The sequence below is a fragment of the Mytilus edulis genome, chromosome 1, assembly GCF_963676685.1.
Source record: "Mytilus edulis chromosome 1, xbMytEdul2.2, whole genome shotgun sequence".
In the NCBI taxonomy this organism is placed as follows: domain Eukaryota; kingdom Metazoa; phylum Mollusca; class Bivalvia; order Mytilida; family Mytilidae; genus Mytilus; species Mytilus edulis.
This window is the reverse complement of record NC_092344.1, coordinates 45825424-45842192: the sequence shown is the minus strand read 5'-3', so window position 1 is coordinate 45842192 and position 16769 is coordinate 45825424. Positions and strand designations below refer to the sequence as shown.

Below are 16769 nucleotides of genomic sequence, written 5' to 3'. Positions count from 1 at the left end.
TTTTACTTTTGGCGCAAATGATACCATGTAATTTAAAAACATGTGGCGCAAGCGTAGCATTAGAGAAAAAAAGTTGTGGCGCAAAAGGACGCATTTTTGGTGCAAACGGATCTCTCCCCAACACACAATACAACAAACTAATGACTCAGCAACAAGTAACCATAACCAAAATCGGGATGATTTCATGTGCTCTGGATGGTTAAAAGATAATTCAATAATCTATGTTTATAGCGATTGAAGTCGTCAGATATGAAAGTAGATAAAGGAAGATGTGGTATGAGTGCCAATGAGACATCTCTCTATCCAAGTAACAATTCATAAAAGTAAACCATTAAAGGTTACGGTACGTCCTTCAACACGGAGCCTAGACTCACACCGAACACCGAAAGGTCTGGATAACTCTATTCCTGATTTTTTTTTACCCGTTATTCCCTATCTTCATTCTTTTGACCATCATAGTTTTTTGGATTCTTCATTGTTTGCACATTATTCTCTATTCCCATCCATATCCCCCTTTACCAGTTATTAGCATTACAGATGGCTAATATATAAGAAAAAAAATGGTAAGCTACATAAATATTTATTACAAAATATAAGTACCTTTTAATTGCAATATAACATTCTTAGGTAAAATAAATTTGATCAAATTATATACGCTTAAAGCTATCGGTTAAATAAATATTTAGGGTTGACTGCAAAATTAAATATTGACAGAGACATATAATACATAATATATTGTATTATATGTCTCTGATATTGATAATTAGTCATCATAAAAAAACTAAAAATTAGTTTTTTTTAAATAAATTTGCCATGTCCATAAGTATTCGAAATCGTGTTAGTCACATATATAGTAATGATCATTCAAAATTTTAAACAAATATAACATTCTTTGAATCTTGAATCATTTAAGGCGTTATTTTTGTTTTGTTTGTATTTAAATGCTTGGTGTTATGCCAATTTAAGCCGTAAAACCACAAAATATGTATATGTATCAATTAAACACATTAGCACAGTAATAGGCAAGACTTTTAAAATCGTTAAAATAAATGGGGAAAAGTGTACTAGCCATAGATCATATCCAGAAAATGTATTGTGTATATCTACAGTTACATTAAGTACATTACATGGTATTTCAAAGTATCATAAATAGGAACCAGTTTAGAGGCACTAGCATACAAATATTTGACAAATGATGTTTCTCATTTCGAGGCAACTTAACTTTATAAATGTTTTGTTTCTCTGAAAATGTAGATATATCATGCCTATATGAATAATAACATATACATGTACTGAGTTAAGTCTGCCAATTGATATTTTATCGTATGTTTTTCTTTGTTGTGATGTTATGCTATTGTTTCAGAAAAAGGGAGAAGGTTTGGATCCATTAAAACGTTTAATCCCGCTGCAAATGTTTGCACCTGTCCTAAGTCAGGAATCTGATGTACAGTAGTTGTCGTTTGTTTATGTAATATATACGTGTTTCTCGTTTCTCGTTTTGTTAATATAGATTAGACCGTTGGTTTTCCCGTTTGAATGGTTTTACACTAGTAATTTTGGGGCCCTTTATAGCTTGTTGTTCGGTGTGAGCTAAGGCTCCGTGTTGAAGGCCGTACTTTAACCTATAATGGTTTACTTTTTAAATTGTTATTTGTATGGAGAGTTGTCTCATTGGCACTCACACCACATCTTCCTATATCTACTAGTATTAATCTGAAATAATTTACGACTATAGGTGAAGAAGCATTTACCAACATTCATAAATTATGAGGCTTTTTTCGGTGAGTCAATCCAAGTAGCAAAACTGGAGATCCTAACTTTTGAAAATATTTTGCAGTCTTGACAAACGATACAAACAACCACTGATGAAATGTTAACTATATAAAATCTGATTAAAGATTAAAATGAGATAAATATTATCCATTATAACTTCATTTGAACACATTGACTATAAGTTCTTAATATTGCGTTATATCCATAATATTCATAGGTAATTCCATGTGTCAACTGTTCGGTATAAAGACGAGCCTGTCCTTGCAGAAGCTGGTACCGTCAGATCCAATTTAGCAGCCGAGAAAGTCGACCTCGACCAAACAGACCTCGGTGTATCGTCCATTTTCAATTCTCGCAGACTAACATTGCCATTTTTGTCGATACTAGGAGCATCATACGATTCGGAGTTATCATTTGGTCCACATATTAAATCTAGCCTAGGAGTGCTGACGGCACGCCCTATACTTAATGGGTGAAGATTTCGACTTTTACGTTTATCGTCTAATGTCCCTCCCCTTATATTTGTATTTACACTATCCAGTTTCGGATGATGCATCATCACATTTAAATTTTTCGCCTCCAAGTCGATGTGAGGTGATTCTAGGGTCGGGACGTGTTTCTTGCAGTAAACTTGCACGTCCGACTTGTCATTCACATTTTGTTTGTAAGTATTCAGTGAAAGCATCGTATTGCACGTGACACATCGAAAGCACTGTTTATGATACTGCACTTTTCTGATTGGTCCAACTTTATCCAATGAATAAACCGTCTTCCAGCATCTGTGACACGGATCGACAACACTGTGGTAAGATATTGCAGGTATGTCAGAAGAAGAAGACGCAGACGAACTTAAACTACTCGATAATGGGTTGCGGTCATATCTCGGTGATAGTGGCGAAGAAACATTCATCACAGACTGTGACCGCATCATTGTTGAAGAGGAAGGTTCGTACCCTTCTATGTTTCCAAGACTAGGTCTCGTTGCCATTCTCGTTTGCGCCGTTAGATTGTTTAATTTCTTCATAAGATCTGACGCAGGCTCTTCACTTTTTTGCCTTGTTGAATTTATTTTAGAATTGTGTTCATCTCGATAATTCCTTGGAGTGCTAGCACCACTGATATTTCCGTCAAAATTTGCAGGAAGCGTCTTGGAAAATTGACTATCCCGCAAAGAGTCGCTAAGTCTGTGTGTGTGATTATTGCGCATTTCGGTAGAACGAGTATTGTTCGCCCTATTGCTTTGTAAAGTATTAGAGTATCCTCTGACTGGATCACTTGATCTATTTGCCTTGTAATTATTTTTTTCCGATCTGCGACTGTCATCAGATCTGTTTCTGCGTAGACTATTTGTATGAGAGCTATCCGAAGTATATGACCCTGTAAAAGACTGATCAAGGCTGTTACTTCCGAAAGATTCGTCATGATGGTAGCCATCTTCGGTTACGTCCTCGCTGCGTTGCTGGAGTTCTTTCACTACACTCCTGAATTGAACCGGGGATTCTATTTTATAATCGTCGTTTGCTTTTTCTATTTCGGACATTGTTAAAGATTTCGACATTTTCTGATTTGAAATAGTGTCTTGATTGTTACTATCTTCATTTCTGTGCCTACTTTCATTGTAATTTTGACCTCTAAGTTTTAACTCGGCCACAATATTTTTCATACTTCCTGGCTTTTCATTCTTTAATTCATCACACGCATTTTCTATTTCGCTAGTGGTCAAAGATTTTGATAATGTTTTGGGAGCTCTGTGAGGAATATAATCATCTGTTTCCTCTGAAAAGGCCTCTCGAAATTGTTTTGTCGTTCTACTTTTCTTGATCAATTTTTCACCGTAAATTTTTGTTCCGTGGTCAACGTCTTCAGATTTGTCTAAAATTGGAATAGACATTCGTCGAGCCATTGCGGTTATGCTTTTAAAATCGAACTTTTCTGGCTTATTAGGGGATCTTGCAGCAGACGATTGGGACGTGTTTACATGAAAATCATCGGCAGTTTGGTCTTTCGGAATACTTAAACCAAATGATAAACCTGCTTTTTTACTTACGTCCGAACAACTTTTCCGGCGAGCAAATATCTGTCTTTTCTCGTCATGAGTATGACTACTTGTCTCTGATGGTCTAATATATTCCTCTGAATTGTTTTCCTCCTCTTCTTCCTCCTTAGATGAAATAATTTGAGCATATTCGGCAAGATAGTCATCAATCGGATCGTCCTGTTCAAAGCTTCGTTCTGTTTCATGAAGAGAATGTCTATCCCCATCATTTCGGTAAGGTTCAGGGGATAATCGATAGATTTCATTCACATTGGTTTGCGATTCGCTGTGTAAATCTGCATGCGTTAGCATCCTCGGCATAACATGTTCACTTTCACTGTCAACATATTCAAGACGATGAAGCTCATCGGAGATGTCATCCCAAGTTCCTATATTCCGACATTGTACAGACGGTGGGATGACAAAACAGCTGGCCATCCACACCAAGGAACATTTCGAACCAGTTTTAGTTGCATGATATCCATAAATTCCACTTACAGCCATTACATAAAGTTCATCCCTCGCCATTAAATTAACACTGAGTAGATCCAATATCGATCTGTATACCTGTTATTTTCAGGTACATATTAAAGATCGATTTGTTGACAATTGTGTATTTCTCGGGTATATAAGTAGGCAATACACTTTTATAACGGTTGCATAATAAACTGCAGATAACAGGTGATTTTTCACTTAAAATTTATAGATCCCATAAATAAAATTCCTTATTCCATATCCTGCTTGATATTTGAACATACACAAAGCACACTATCAATTCAAATACAAGTCCAGTCCATTTACTTTTTAATTTGATTTGGTTTAAAATAAATAAATAATATTTCAAACCTGTATGAACAAGTTATACATTTAATATTAAAAGCTGCAAATCGTGGTTATGTATAATTATAATATCGCTTGCCATTTAATTTTTGTATATGCGTAAGCCTTAAATATTTTCCGTTTTAAAGATCCAAATAGTAGTTGTTCAGGTGAGATGAATAGTTTCTCTGTCATATATATAAAGTAAAGTTGAATGATTGATTCTTCTTTGTCATTTAATTCTTAAGATACTGAAATAATTGTGTATCCATGTAGAGCGACATATTAAGTGAAATTCCATCTTCATGTTATATATTTGCACGTTGTTAAAAGTTCAAATGACGTTTATAGGCGGTGTCTGTAGATTTTAAAATATCCGTAACAGATAAAGAGAATAAGCTGCTATAATAATGTTGTTCGTATAAGTTGTATCTCCTTAAACATCTAAAGAACTTTCTTATAAGTAATGACATAGATCCAAGTCGTGATCCCCGAAAATTGAAGTCAAACACTCAAATCCTTACGTAATTTTTTGAACGTGCCAAAAACGGAGATTTATAACAGCGCGTGGGCTCAGAACTCTTGGCATAAAATGCTGGATTATTGCGGGAAATTCCTCATACCAGAGCGGGTTAAGTTATGACATAAATCACATTGTTCTCGCCCAATATTTTCGATAACTATCAATAAAGCAGTTCAGATCAGTTGTGACTTAAAGTTCGATTAAAAGACAGATTAAACATTAAAAGGTCAGATTTAGTTATTATATAAGGGATATATTTTATATATACAGTAAAGAATAACATATTAGTTCATGAAATGTCCGGGTCATTTGAGTTTAAATACATTTTTGATTGGCATTGCGTGTTTCTGTGTAACCCTACCTATATGGCCTACCTGTTCTTGTCAATTGATTTGATTATTAAAAGATGTTTAATCAGCAACGTTTGATATGACACCTCAAATCTTTCAACGATTAAATATTTTTATGAAGGAAGGAAGAGAACAAACAGGAGGATTAAACTTCTAAGGGACATTATTTTTCCAAATGGACCTTTAATCCAGTTCACGTTATCAAATTTCTTACCCTTTTTACCTACGATTTTTGGATTCATTATACCAAATACATAAAATTTGTGGCAAAATACGTATGGTTAAAACTGGTCCAGATATCCCCATTATCTTCTGCTTCTTAAAAAAACGGTTTAGGGGGGGGGGGGGGGGATAGAGGCCAGTTTATTTATTTTTATCAATCCATGTTGCCTTATATATATAGTTGTATTCGAAATATATTTTATCCAATGTATGATCATCTCTTATTTCAGGTTGGTATATCTTCCATACTTTTAAATAGAAATGTCGTATGCTTCTGAATAGTGCAGTTGGAATATTGTTGGTCTGGTTTGTTTAAAATTAAATGATACCCCGCTCCTAATTAAAGAAGGTGTTTACTGGTGTAAGTCTATCCTTTTTAGGTAAATATCCAATGTCTTACAACTGTTCCTGGCAATGTCTTCCATCGCTGAGTAGGAGGAAAGAATGCGTGTTTATATACATTTAAGTATTCTGGTATATGTAGAAGAAAGCGTAAGTTATAACCCCGAGTCGACACGTCGATCTGTGGAAGGAACACGACAAAATGTGGCTGGATTAACAACAATTTGATGTTGTAATTTGTACATCGTGACAAATTGGCCCTCCGACGATCTTACAATGTGTCCCATTTCATCTTACTGATCATTTCAGCTAGACCGCTTTGTAATGGAAATCAGTTTTTGAACTTGTTCTAACTTGATGATTCAAAGTATAGTAAACACTATATTTCTGGTTTTCTTTATAATGGCAACAGTCTTGTCTATCTTTTGTCATAAAAAAACCAGTTTTCAATATTAAAATTTCCCTTTCGGTCATCTTTCAGGATTCAAAAATTCACATGACCGGTGGTCTTAAAATGTGTGATATCTTTGACGAGAATCAATTACCGGTAGATCAATTACCGGTAGGTCAATTACCGATAAGCTATTGTATTGTGTGCTACCTAATCACTTGATTTAACCAGTCAACATTTTCTTAGGAATAACACGACGGGGGTCACAGGTGGAGCGGAATCTGCTTACTCTTCCGGAGCACATGAGATCATCCATGGTTTTAAAGAATTTAATAGAATTTAAAAAGATTAGCTTCTGGAATTATTTTGCAGAAATCTTAATAACACCTTTTTCATTCAATACTTGTTTTTATGAAAACTTGGCTTGTACTTGGGACTGCATAGCCCTTAATGTCTAGGCATAAATGAAAATATTTGAATACTTGATTTCAAAATGTAATATTGACAAGGCCAATCTTTTGTGCTAACTAAATTAATAAAATAATATTGCAAGTAGACTTCAAGATGATTAAAAACCATTATTTATTCTATTGGTAGGTAAATAATGTAAATATGAAAGGAATGTATTAGTTTAACTATAAGTTTGATCCTATATATATTCAGACAAGAATCTGGACTGTGGGCTTATTTTCCCCGTATTTTTAAATCAATGTAGAGACTCTTATTAAACAATTTAATGAATCATTTTGAATAACATCCAAGTGCAGCATTCGTAATGAGGGGGGGCAAGGGGTTTAACTGTTATGCTGTTATGGGGCAATTTAATTCTTTGTTATCTGTTATTTTGAAAATATATTTGCTGTTAGCTGTTATTGTCTTATTCTTTGTTAGCTGTTATTGGGCTTTTAGTTTTTTTGTTATCTGTTATTGTGATAATGTATTTGCTGTTAACTGTTATTGAAAATTGGAATGTTAGCATTTTTTTTGACAGTCAATATTCGGTATAAATTGAAGATCATTGGCCATTGGGGTCTACCACTACTAATATGTTTGTCCCGTATTCAGAGAAGGATTCCATTAACATATACACATCACAGAAGTGAGGTCCAGGACAATTCAAGTATATCTTATGATTATCCTTTGTAATAAATTCCATTTTTTTTTATGAATGTGTATTTAGAATAATCTTAATTTTTTGTATGAGAATAATGTTCCTTGTTTTCCGTACGAACATATTAAATTAAAACAATTCTTAATATGACAAAAAGGAAAACATATGGCCAGGAGTATCTTACAAGGATCTCAGTTAAGGACAAGGTCCTAACAACCACTTAACCTTTTATATTATATGGTACATAGACTCAGCTCTGTAATTCTTTTCAAAGCAGAACCAAATGCATTGTACAATGAAAGTTCCAACCATGTACTTGGGTCCGAAGCTGCACATAACTCATTACAAACAAAGATTTATTTCGTTTCAAGCCATTGTTTCCCTACTAAACTATGTATTCTACTTACTAGTACACTTGGTACAATCAAAAACCTCAGCTGATAAAAAATTGTTCAAATAAGGCCTTTGAAAATAGTGGAATAAATTGCTTTTAGAGTGTCAAAATTCGTTCGAAGTACTTGATAAATTGCATTCTTATAATTGGTGCTTTTGATTTTTCTACCCTATATACCACTTTGCCTCATAGTTTTATTAATAAAAATTCACACACCTCATTAAATGGTCAAGAAAAAAAAGTCAGAATATTCAAACTCTTTTTTTATTAGCAACAAAGGGAGCTTCAGTCAATATATATAAACAATACACCAAATGTCTGAAAACTGGAAAATCACCCCTTTTTAATTAATAAAACCCGTTAACTCGGAAACGTAAAATCTAAAATTTATAAAAATTGAAAGTTACCTCATGTTAATAGATATAAACAATTCACCAAAATTCCTTGCTTTTTGGAAGCATTTTTGAGATATTATCAGAAAACTGAAAAAAAAACACCAATTTTATTGAATAAAAACCCATTACCTACCCAGAAACTTAAAATCTAAAATTTATATAAAAAAAAAAAAAACCAAAAAGGGAGCTCACGTCAATAGATATAAACAATTTCCCAAAGTTTAATTCAAATGGTTAAAGTGTTTTTGAGTTAATGTCCGACATGTTGACAACAGACGGACAACAGTATACCATAATACGTTCCGTGAACGAGCGTATAAAAAATATTATAATATATTGAGTAGTAGTTTAAACACATTCTAGACACATAAATTAATACTAAAAACATAGTCATAAAAAATGGAATGCATTACAAAGGATTATATCCGTAATAAGAAATACTGATTTGTCAAAAACCGAATTATTTTAATATTTCATTTACTGTTATCTGTTTTTGTCCATTTTAATTCCTTGTTATCTGTTATGAGCCAAATCAATTTGCTGTTTTGCTGTTATTGGGACCCCCCTTGCCCCCCCTCCGTAATGAATTTTATCTAGTACTTATATTTATATTTTTCAAATAACAAGTTGATGTGCAAATAAGGTTTTTGCCAATATCAATTAATTTTAGTGAATTTCTATAGATAAAATTCAATGTATTTTCTGTACAGAGACACGTATCCGTATGTCTCTGTCTTATATCAATACACTTTGGTGTGTGTATACTAATAAAATTCTACTTTGTTATATGTCTGTCATTCAACCCAGTGACTGTTTACTTATTTATTATGTAATATTTAAATGTTTTACAGTCTTTAAAATCTACATGGAAAGTACTAAAGATCAAACATGTATGCATAAGATAGAAAATTTAATACTTCACTGCAAGGAGTATATAAGCGATAGAAAATTTAATACTTCACTGCAAGGAGTATATAAGCGATAGAAAATTTAATACTTCACTGCAAATAGTATATTATAAGCATGCTAATGCATATATTTGTTGACCGTCAAAATAATCAAATATAAAAATGAAGATGTGAAATGATTGCCAATGAGACAATTCTTGTATAAATGTATATATTAAAAGTTTTGAAAACGCCAAAAGTATTGATAAATTATTCATTTAACCATCTAAATTTAAAGTGTTTTGATAAACAGATATCTTTCAGTATTCATTCAAAAATACTTAATATAAAATTCATGTAAACATGAAATTTAAATTCGATTGTATATTGATGTGTTTAGAATTTATGTACATTCTTTGCAATGAAAGGAAGTAGTTCAGAGATGATACATGATGGAACCTATTGAAAGTAAACACGTGTCAGCTTTTCTCTCTGTGAACACGCATAATGTCATGTGATGTTATGCTATCAGCCATTGTGGGAGTCTATGTCCAAAACTCCTTAGATCAGGATTTCAGATTTAAGATTGATCCAGTCCTTCAAAACATACCATAGACCTGGAAAAAAACGCCTTAAAGTATAACTTTTCTCATTTTACACTACTAGTATATCAATATTTTAATTTTGGATTTCGAAATGTACTACTGGTGTTTAGAAGTTGATTTGAAGCGTACTTGATGGTTATTCCAAAAACACTTTTCAGTTGCATTGCGATACGTTTTATACGGCTTTTATATGGACCAGAAACACTCACATGCCATGTATTCAAATTCCCCAAAAACTATGATAATGGTTTTTTATTAAAAATACCATGAAAGAATTAAATCATAGACACTTAGTCTGATCAAATCGAAATTTAGTGCAAATAGCATTAAACTATACCAGTTGTATTGCAACAGATTTGCATTCTGCAATGAATGTCTCTTCAGTGCATGATGCTCGACATCGAGGCCAAACTACGTTATTGATTGCTGGTTCCTTATTTTCCCGTGGCAAATATTTCACGCATGTTCAAGACGATAAAACTATTTGGAAATTCATAACCAAATAGACATTGAATAACAGAAGTTGACATTTAGATGTTTTATGCCCTTTATATCTTTTAGTGTTGGGTTGTCGTCTCTTCAATGTTTACCCCATGTGTGCTTTTGAACTAAAGAGTTATACAATGCTCAAGTAGATACAATAAAATACACGTAGTCACAATGCATCATGAAAATTTACATCATCTATAATTGATACCTTACACTAATGGAAACCATCACGTGTCTATATATTAATCACGTGTCTATATATTACTTACTGAACTTGACAAAGAAAATTTCAATTAACACCTTCCCTTTAAATTGAAATCAATATCTGAAACTTCCTGACAAGGAAATTGTATATAATGGAGTAATTATGCATTTAAAACATAAGAGAGGCTACTGGAAAGGGGAATGTATCTGCTTTTTTCATGATTATTATTACTGATTCCACTTGGGGCAAGTATGGACACAACATTCAAGCTTGATACAGCTCTGAATTTGGATTGTGATTAAATAGTTGACACAGCATAAATTTCTGACACAGAATGAATGTGGTCTAATTCATTTTCTTTTTTCTTTTGGGCAATTCACTATGCTGTTGAATATTAATCCCCCTAAAACAAGAATGTGTCCAAAGTACACGGATGCCCCACTCGCACTATCATTTTCCATGTTCAATGGACCGTGAAAATGGGTAAAAAATATAATTAGGCATTAAAATTAGAAAGATCATATCAACTTCATCAAAAACTACCTTGACCAAAAACTTTAACATGAAACTCGCACTTTCATTTTCTATGTTCAGTGGACCGTGAAATTGGGATCAGAATTTTAATTTGTCTTTAAAATTAGAAAGATGATATCATAAGGAACATATGTACTAAGTTTCAAGTTGATTGGACTTCAGCTTCATCAAAAACTACCTTGACCAAAAACTTTAACCTGAAGCGGGACAGACGGACGAACGAACGGACGCACAGACCAGAAAACATAATGCCCCTCTACTATCGTAGGTGGGGCATAAAAATCACTCTTTCCCTTGTTCCAAAAATAATCTCAATTCAAATTTCTGATGGAGTTAGCAACAATAACTACTCATTTAGGGACGACAGATTGGGGTGGGGGTCAACATTGCTGCAAGTTTTGTTAATCTAAAATCGATTTTACATATATCCCTATTGGTCAATCAATTTTTTCCAAATTAAGTTAAGAAGGGGGGGGGGGGGGGGGGTCAGTGAAAAAACTATGTGAATTAAGTTTTTTATCCTTCATTGAACTTTTGATGTCGTCCCTTAAATACATCATAAAATATTAAAATTTTAAATGACATAGTCATGGCTAAAATTGATATTAATTAAAATAATAACTTCTATTTTTTTTAAAGCTTATCATCTTAAGACAATCATCATTTCTTAATACATAATTTTCAAGCAATGTAAGGGAGGTAATCAAGTAATCAAACATAATTAACAGCATTCTTAAAATTTTAATTGTAATTGGATTACCTCCCTTACACTGCTTTTAAATTGTCTAAATTGTCCTTTAACCATAAAAACCCTTATCCCCCCCCCCTTTTTTGCCCCTAATTGCTTAATGATTTGATCCATTTTCCCCAAACCATCCCTTTGTAGTATGGAAACTTGTGGCATAATTTCAGAGAGATTTATACACTTAAACACAAGTTATTGACTGAAAACTACAAAAATGCTTATTTGGGCTCCTCACTTATTGAAACCCCCTTGAAGCAAGAATCCCAAAAACTCAATTCCAGCCTTTCCTTTGAAACCTTGTAGTATTATTTCAGAGAGATCCATACACTTAAACACAAGTTATTGTCTGTAAACTATAAAAATGCTTCTTTTTGGCCCTTTTTTTGCCTCTAAATGTTTAGGGATATTAACCCCAAACTGACACCAAGCCTTCCCTTCATTATATGGAACCTTGTGGTACAATGTCAGAGAGATCCATACAGTTGAACATAAGTTATTGTCCTGAAACTTCAAAAATTCTTGGTTTTGGCCCTTAATTCCTAGACTGTTTGCCCAATAACCAATAAAAAATAACACATAAATCCCTACCTTCTACTTGATGGTATGAACATTGTGGTAAAATTTCAGAGTAATTGAAATACTTATACAGTAACACAACTTATTGTGCTGAAACTAGATAAAAGTATGTTTTGGGCCCCTAATTCCTAAACCAATGGGACACCCCCAAAATAAATTCCAACCCTTCCTTTTTAGGTAATAAACATTGTATTAAAATATACTTAAGTTATTATCCAGAAACCATACGTCTTCGGACGACGCCGACAAAGCCAACGGCGTAATACCAATATACGACCGCAAATTTTTTTTTGCGGTCGTATAAAAAGGTTTGTTTTTGGCCCCTTATTCCTAGACTGTTTGTCCCATAACCCTTAAAATATATCTTAACCTTCTACTTATGTGTTAAACATTGTGGTACAATTTCAGAACAATTGAAATACTTGTACACAACTTATTGTCCCGACACTAGATAAATGCTTGTTTTGGGCCCCTGCATTCTTAAACCTTAGGGACCATAAACCCCAAAAATCAATCCCAAGCTTCCTTTTATGGTTATAAACATTGTGTTAAAATTTTATTGATTTCTATTTACTTATACTAAAGTTATTATCCGGAAACCATCCGTCTTCCGACGACAATGACAACGTCGAAGTGATACCTATATCAATCACAAAATTTTTTGCGGTTGTATAAAAAGAGTATAGACTGAATTGACCCTGAATAAAAAATACATTTTAAATTACATACATGCAGTGTTGGTATTAAGCCAAATTTTCAGATCCTCAACAATGAGTCCAAGATTAAATAAATTTTGTCAAACAGACATGTACAACTTACAATTTACGCATGAACTCTGTCTGATGATATGCTGACATTGCAAGGAACCAATATACCAAACAAAGAAATAATTAAAGAACCTTAGTGAGCACGCTCACATACCCCACGTCCCCACATTGTCATTGGAGAAATTAAATAAGTAAGTATAAGGAAAAAAAAATGTATAAGAAAAAATACTGAATAATAATTTCCTGTCAATATACACATCTACATAGTATGTCCTTATTATCTACAGAGTTTCATGAAATTCTGTTGTGTGTTTTCAGAGGAGTTGAGATGACAAACTGTTGCAGAAGTACATTGAAGCAAATAAGTTCAAAGGGGCATAACTCCTAGAAAAAAATTGAATCGTAATTTCCTGTTGATATGCACATCTACATAGTATGTCCTTATTATCTACAAAGTTTCATGAAATTCTGTTGTGTGGTTTGAGAGGAGTTGAGATGACAAACTGTTGAAGTAGTACATTAAAGCAAATAAGTTCAAAGAGGTGTAACTCCTAGAAAAAAAATTGAATCGTGATTTCCTGTCGATATGCACATCTACATAGTATGTCCTTATTATCTGAAAAGGTTTCATGAAATTCTGTTATGTAGTTTCAGAGGATTTGCGATGACAAACTGTTGCAGTAGTACATTGAAGCAAATAAGTTCAAAGGGGCGTAACTCCTAGAAATAAAATGGAATCGTAATTTCCTGTCGATATGCACAACTACATAATATGTCCTTTTCATATAAAAAGATTTCGTGAAATTCTGTTGTGTGGTTTGAAAGGAGTTGAGATGACAAACTGTTGCAGTAGTACATTAAAGTAAATAAGTTCAAAGGGGAGTAACTCCTAGAAAAAAAATTGAATCGTAATTTCCTGTCGATATGCACATCTACATAGTATGTCCTTATTATCTGAAAAGGTTTCATGAAATTCTGTTGTGTGGTTTGAGAGGAGTTGCAATGACAAACTGTTGCAGTAGTACATTGAAGCAAATAAGTTCAAAGGGGCGTAACTCCTAGAAAAAATTTTGAATCGTAATTTCCTGTCGATATGCACAACTACATAATATGTCCTTTTCATATAAAAAGGTTTTGTGAAATTCTGTTGTGTGGTTTGAGAGGAGTTGCGATGACAAGAAACAGGACTGACGGACTGACGGACGGACTGACGGACGGGTCAAAAACATTATACCCTTCGCAACTTCGTTGCGTGGGGTATAATAAGCTTTTCTAGCAGTTGCTTAACCATGAAAAGAGTAAAGGACAATGAAAATATGACAGAATGTTACTTCTTAGGTATTACGAGATATCATGCATCAAGGTCTTCTACCATCTGAAATATAAAGCTTTATACAGATAGTTTACATTGACACCAGATAGTACTGGGTAATACCTCGCATACTACAACTATCATCTTAGGCGAGCAAAAATGCATTTATGCAGAAATAGGTACGTAATTATAAACCCAGCTTTACTACACATTTAACAAGTGTTGTTTGCTCAATGCAATGATTTTGCAAAAACTAACCATCTTTGAATGAAATGTCATCTAACCTAAACATGCCCTGTATGTTTTAATCAGCATCTGATGGGAGCTATTATTGGTTCATCTTTTATATGTGTTCTGGTGCTGTATCAAACTAAACTTGATTCATTCTTAAAGAACATATAGCTCTCAATAAATAGCAAATGTCAGCATATCCGTAAATACACCTTAAAAAAATTCTAAACTGTTGACACATGATTTAAGTCGTCTGTACTTAATTTTGATAACTGTTGAAATTAAAATGGCAATTCTTTAACATGTAAACTATGTAAAACATTCAAAGTCGAGGAATCATAATTAAGGTGCTGGGCCGAATTCTCTCCATCAGAATAGGATGTGCCGATATTAAAAAAACTGCATTACGAATAACATTAACCTTATCATAAGTGGTTCTGACATTATCAAATTTTAACAAATCTTTGAAGCCACCTAGGATTGTTAAGTAAGATGCCACTCGCTTCCACGCTTTTATATATAACATTCCTAATAGGCCTTTTCACATAAGAATTCAACTTAAATCTTGGCAAAATAAGAATACATTAATTTTAATAATTTTATTCAAAAATTAAATAATTAAGTAACAATTGGTATATATATTATAATGAACTCAAAATGGTAACTAATTATCATCAGATCAATTTGTAATTATTATTAATTTTGATTTAAAGTAAATCCTAAAAGCAATGCTTTTGACTAGTTTAAAATAAAATCTCTGAAGTATAGAAGCACCTAATATAATTTGTAGAAACCTGTAGAAAATGATACACTTGCGAAAGTAGGATGTGTTCCTTATATACAGGTTTTCAATTTACAAGCCAAGGTATTTTCTGTGCATGATTTCTAAAACTATTGAAACAGTATTCAAGGTAGTACACAACACTTTAACTAAAATTAATTTGGTTTGTTTAATTTTCTTAAAATTTTGACAAAGTATTAACTTTGACCCTTTTACAAAAATATAAAAATTTCAAAAAATTTGAACCAACCGTTTTATCAGAAAAATTACACTGGTTATATAGCAGTTTGACAAACACTTATTTTGATCATTGAGAAGCTTAATATTCCCTCAACAACACAACGTAATTAAAACGTTTAGCTGATTTTACAGAGTTATCTCCCTGTAGTGTTAGGTACCACCTTAAATTAACATTTTCAATTAATGTAATACATCATAATTTGATGCTCTTTCACTTTTGAATTCAGAAAAACTTGGAAGAACATCAATTTTCGTACTTTGAATTCTTACTACTGATCAATTTGCTACTTTGGAATACAAGGATTACAAAATAGCCCTATTCTTGAGGCTTGTGCTCCTTAAAATTCAAACAAATTGATTTTTAAATGAACTCAAGTTTGTTACTTTTAATTTTTTTTAATGAAGACTGTAAAAACTTAACTAGAGGAAAGTGTGATTACAATTATTTCCTGTTATCAAACTGTCCATTTTTCCAAATAAATAAAGAAAATGTTTTCGCAAGATAAAATGTGTAAAGCTTCTAGCTATCCGAAAACACACATTTTCCCACATAAACATAAGAGTTACTGCATAATATTTTATCACATTTTTCAATCTTTAGAAATTCAGTCATTTACAAATTCATATTTTGAATTCAAAAACCCTACTAAATTGTCAATTAACATTTCCTAGATCTGGACATGGCAGCATGTTTGAAAAATGCTGAAAAATAAACGTAGACACTGAGATATGCTGGTCTGTATGTAATTTTGATATCAAAATAGCAATACTCATGATAGTTTAACATGTAAAATAAATATGCAAAACATACCTGCCAACTGTCACTATTTGCGGGGGATTTCCCCCAAGGAGGCTCCCAAATTGAAATTTTGAAAGAGCAATTTTGTCCACAATTTTAAACAAAACAGTTAATTTTACAATGACTCTAGGCTTATAAAAGCATGAAGAAGCCAAAAAACAACATTAAAATATATTTGAAGGCCCCCTTGCAGCTTTTTTAGGACTATGACAGCCATCTTGCACGCAAAACCCCCATGGGCAT

General features: G+C 32.8%; 1 protein-coding gene across 1 annotated transcript; it reads right to left on the bottom strand.

The window, feature by feature from the left end:
- Positions 1-1546: 1546 nt before the first annotated feature.
- On the bottom strand, positions 1547-5273 carry LOC139483361 (uncharacterized protein DDB_G0283697-like). Its single transcript, XM_071267387.1, has one exon. It carries the CDS (start codon positions 4334-4336, stop codon positions 1985-1987), a length of 2352 nt encoding a protein of 783 aa, XP_071123488.1. The 5' UTR covers positions 4337-5273; the 3' UTR covers positions 1547-1984.
- Positions 5274-16769: the final 11496 nt, after the last annotated feature.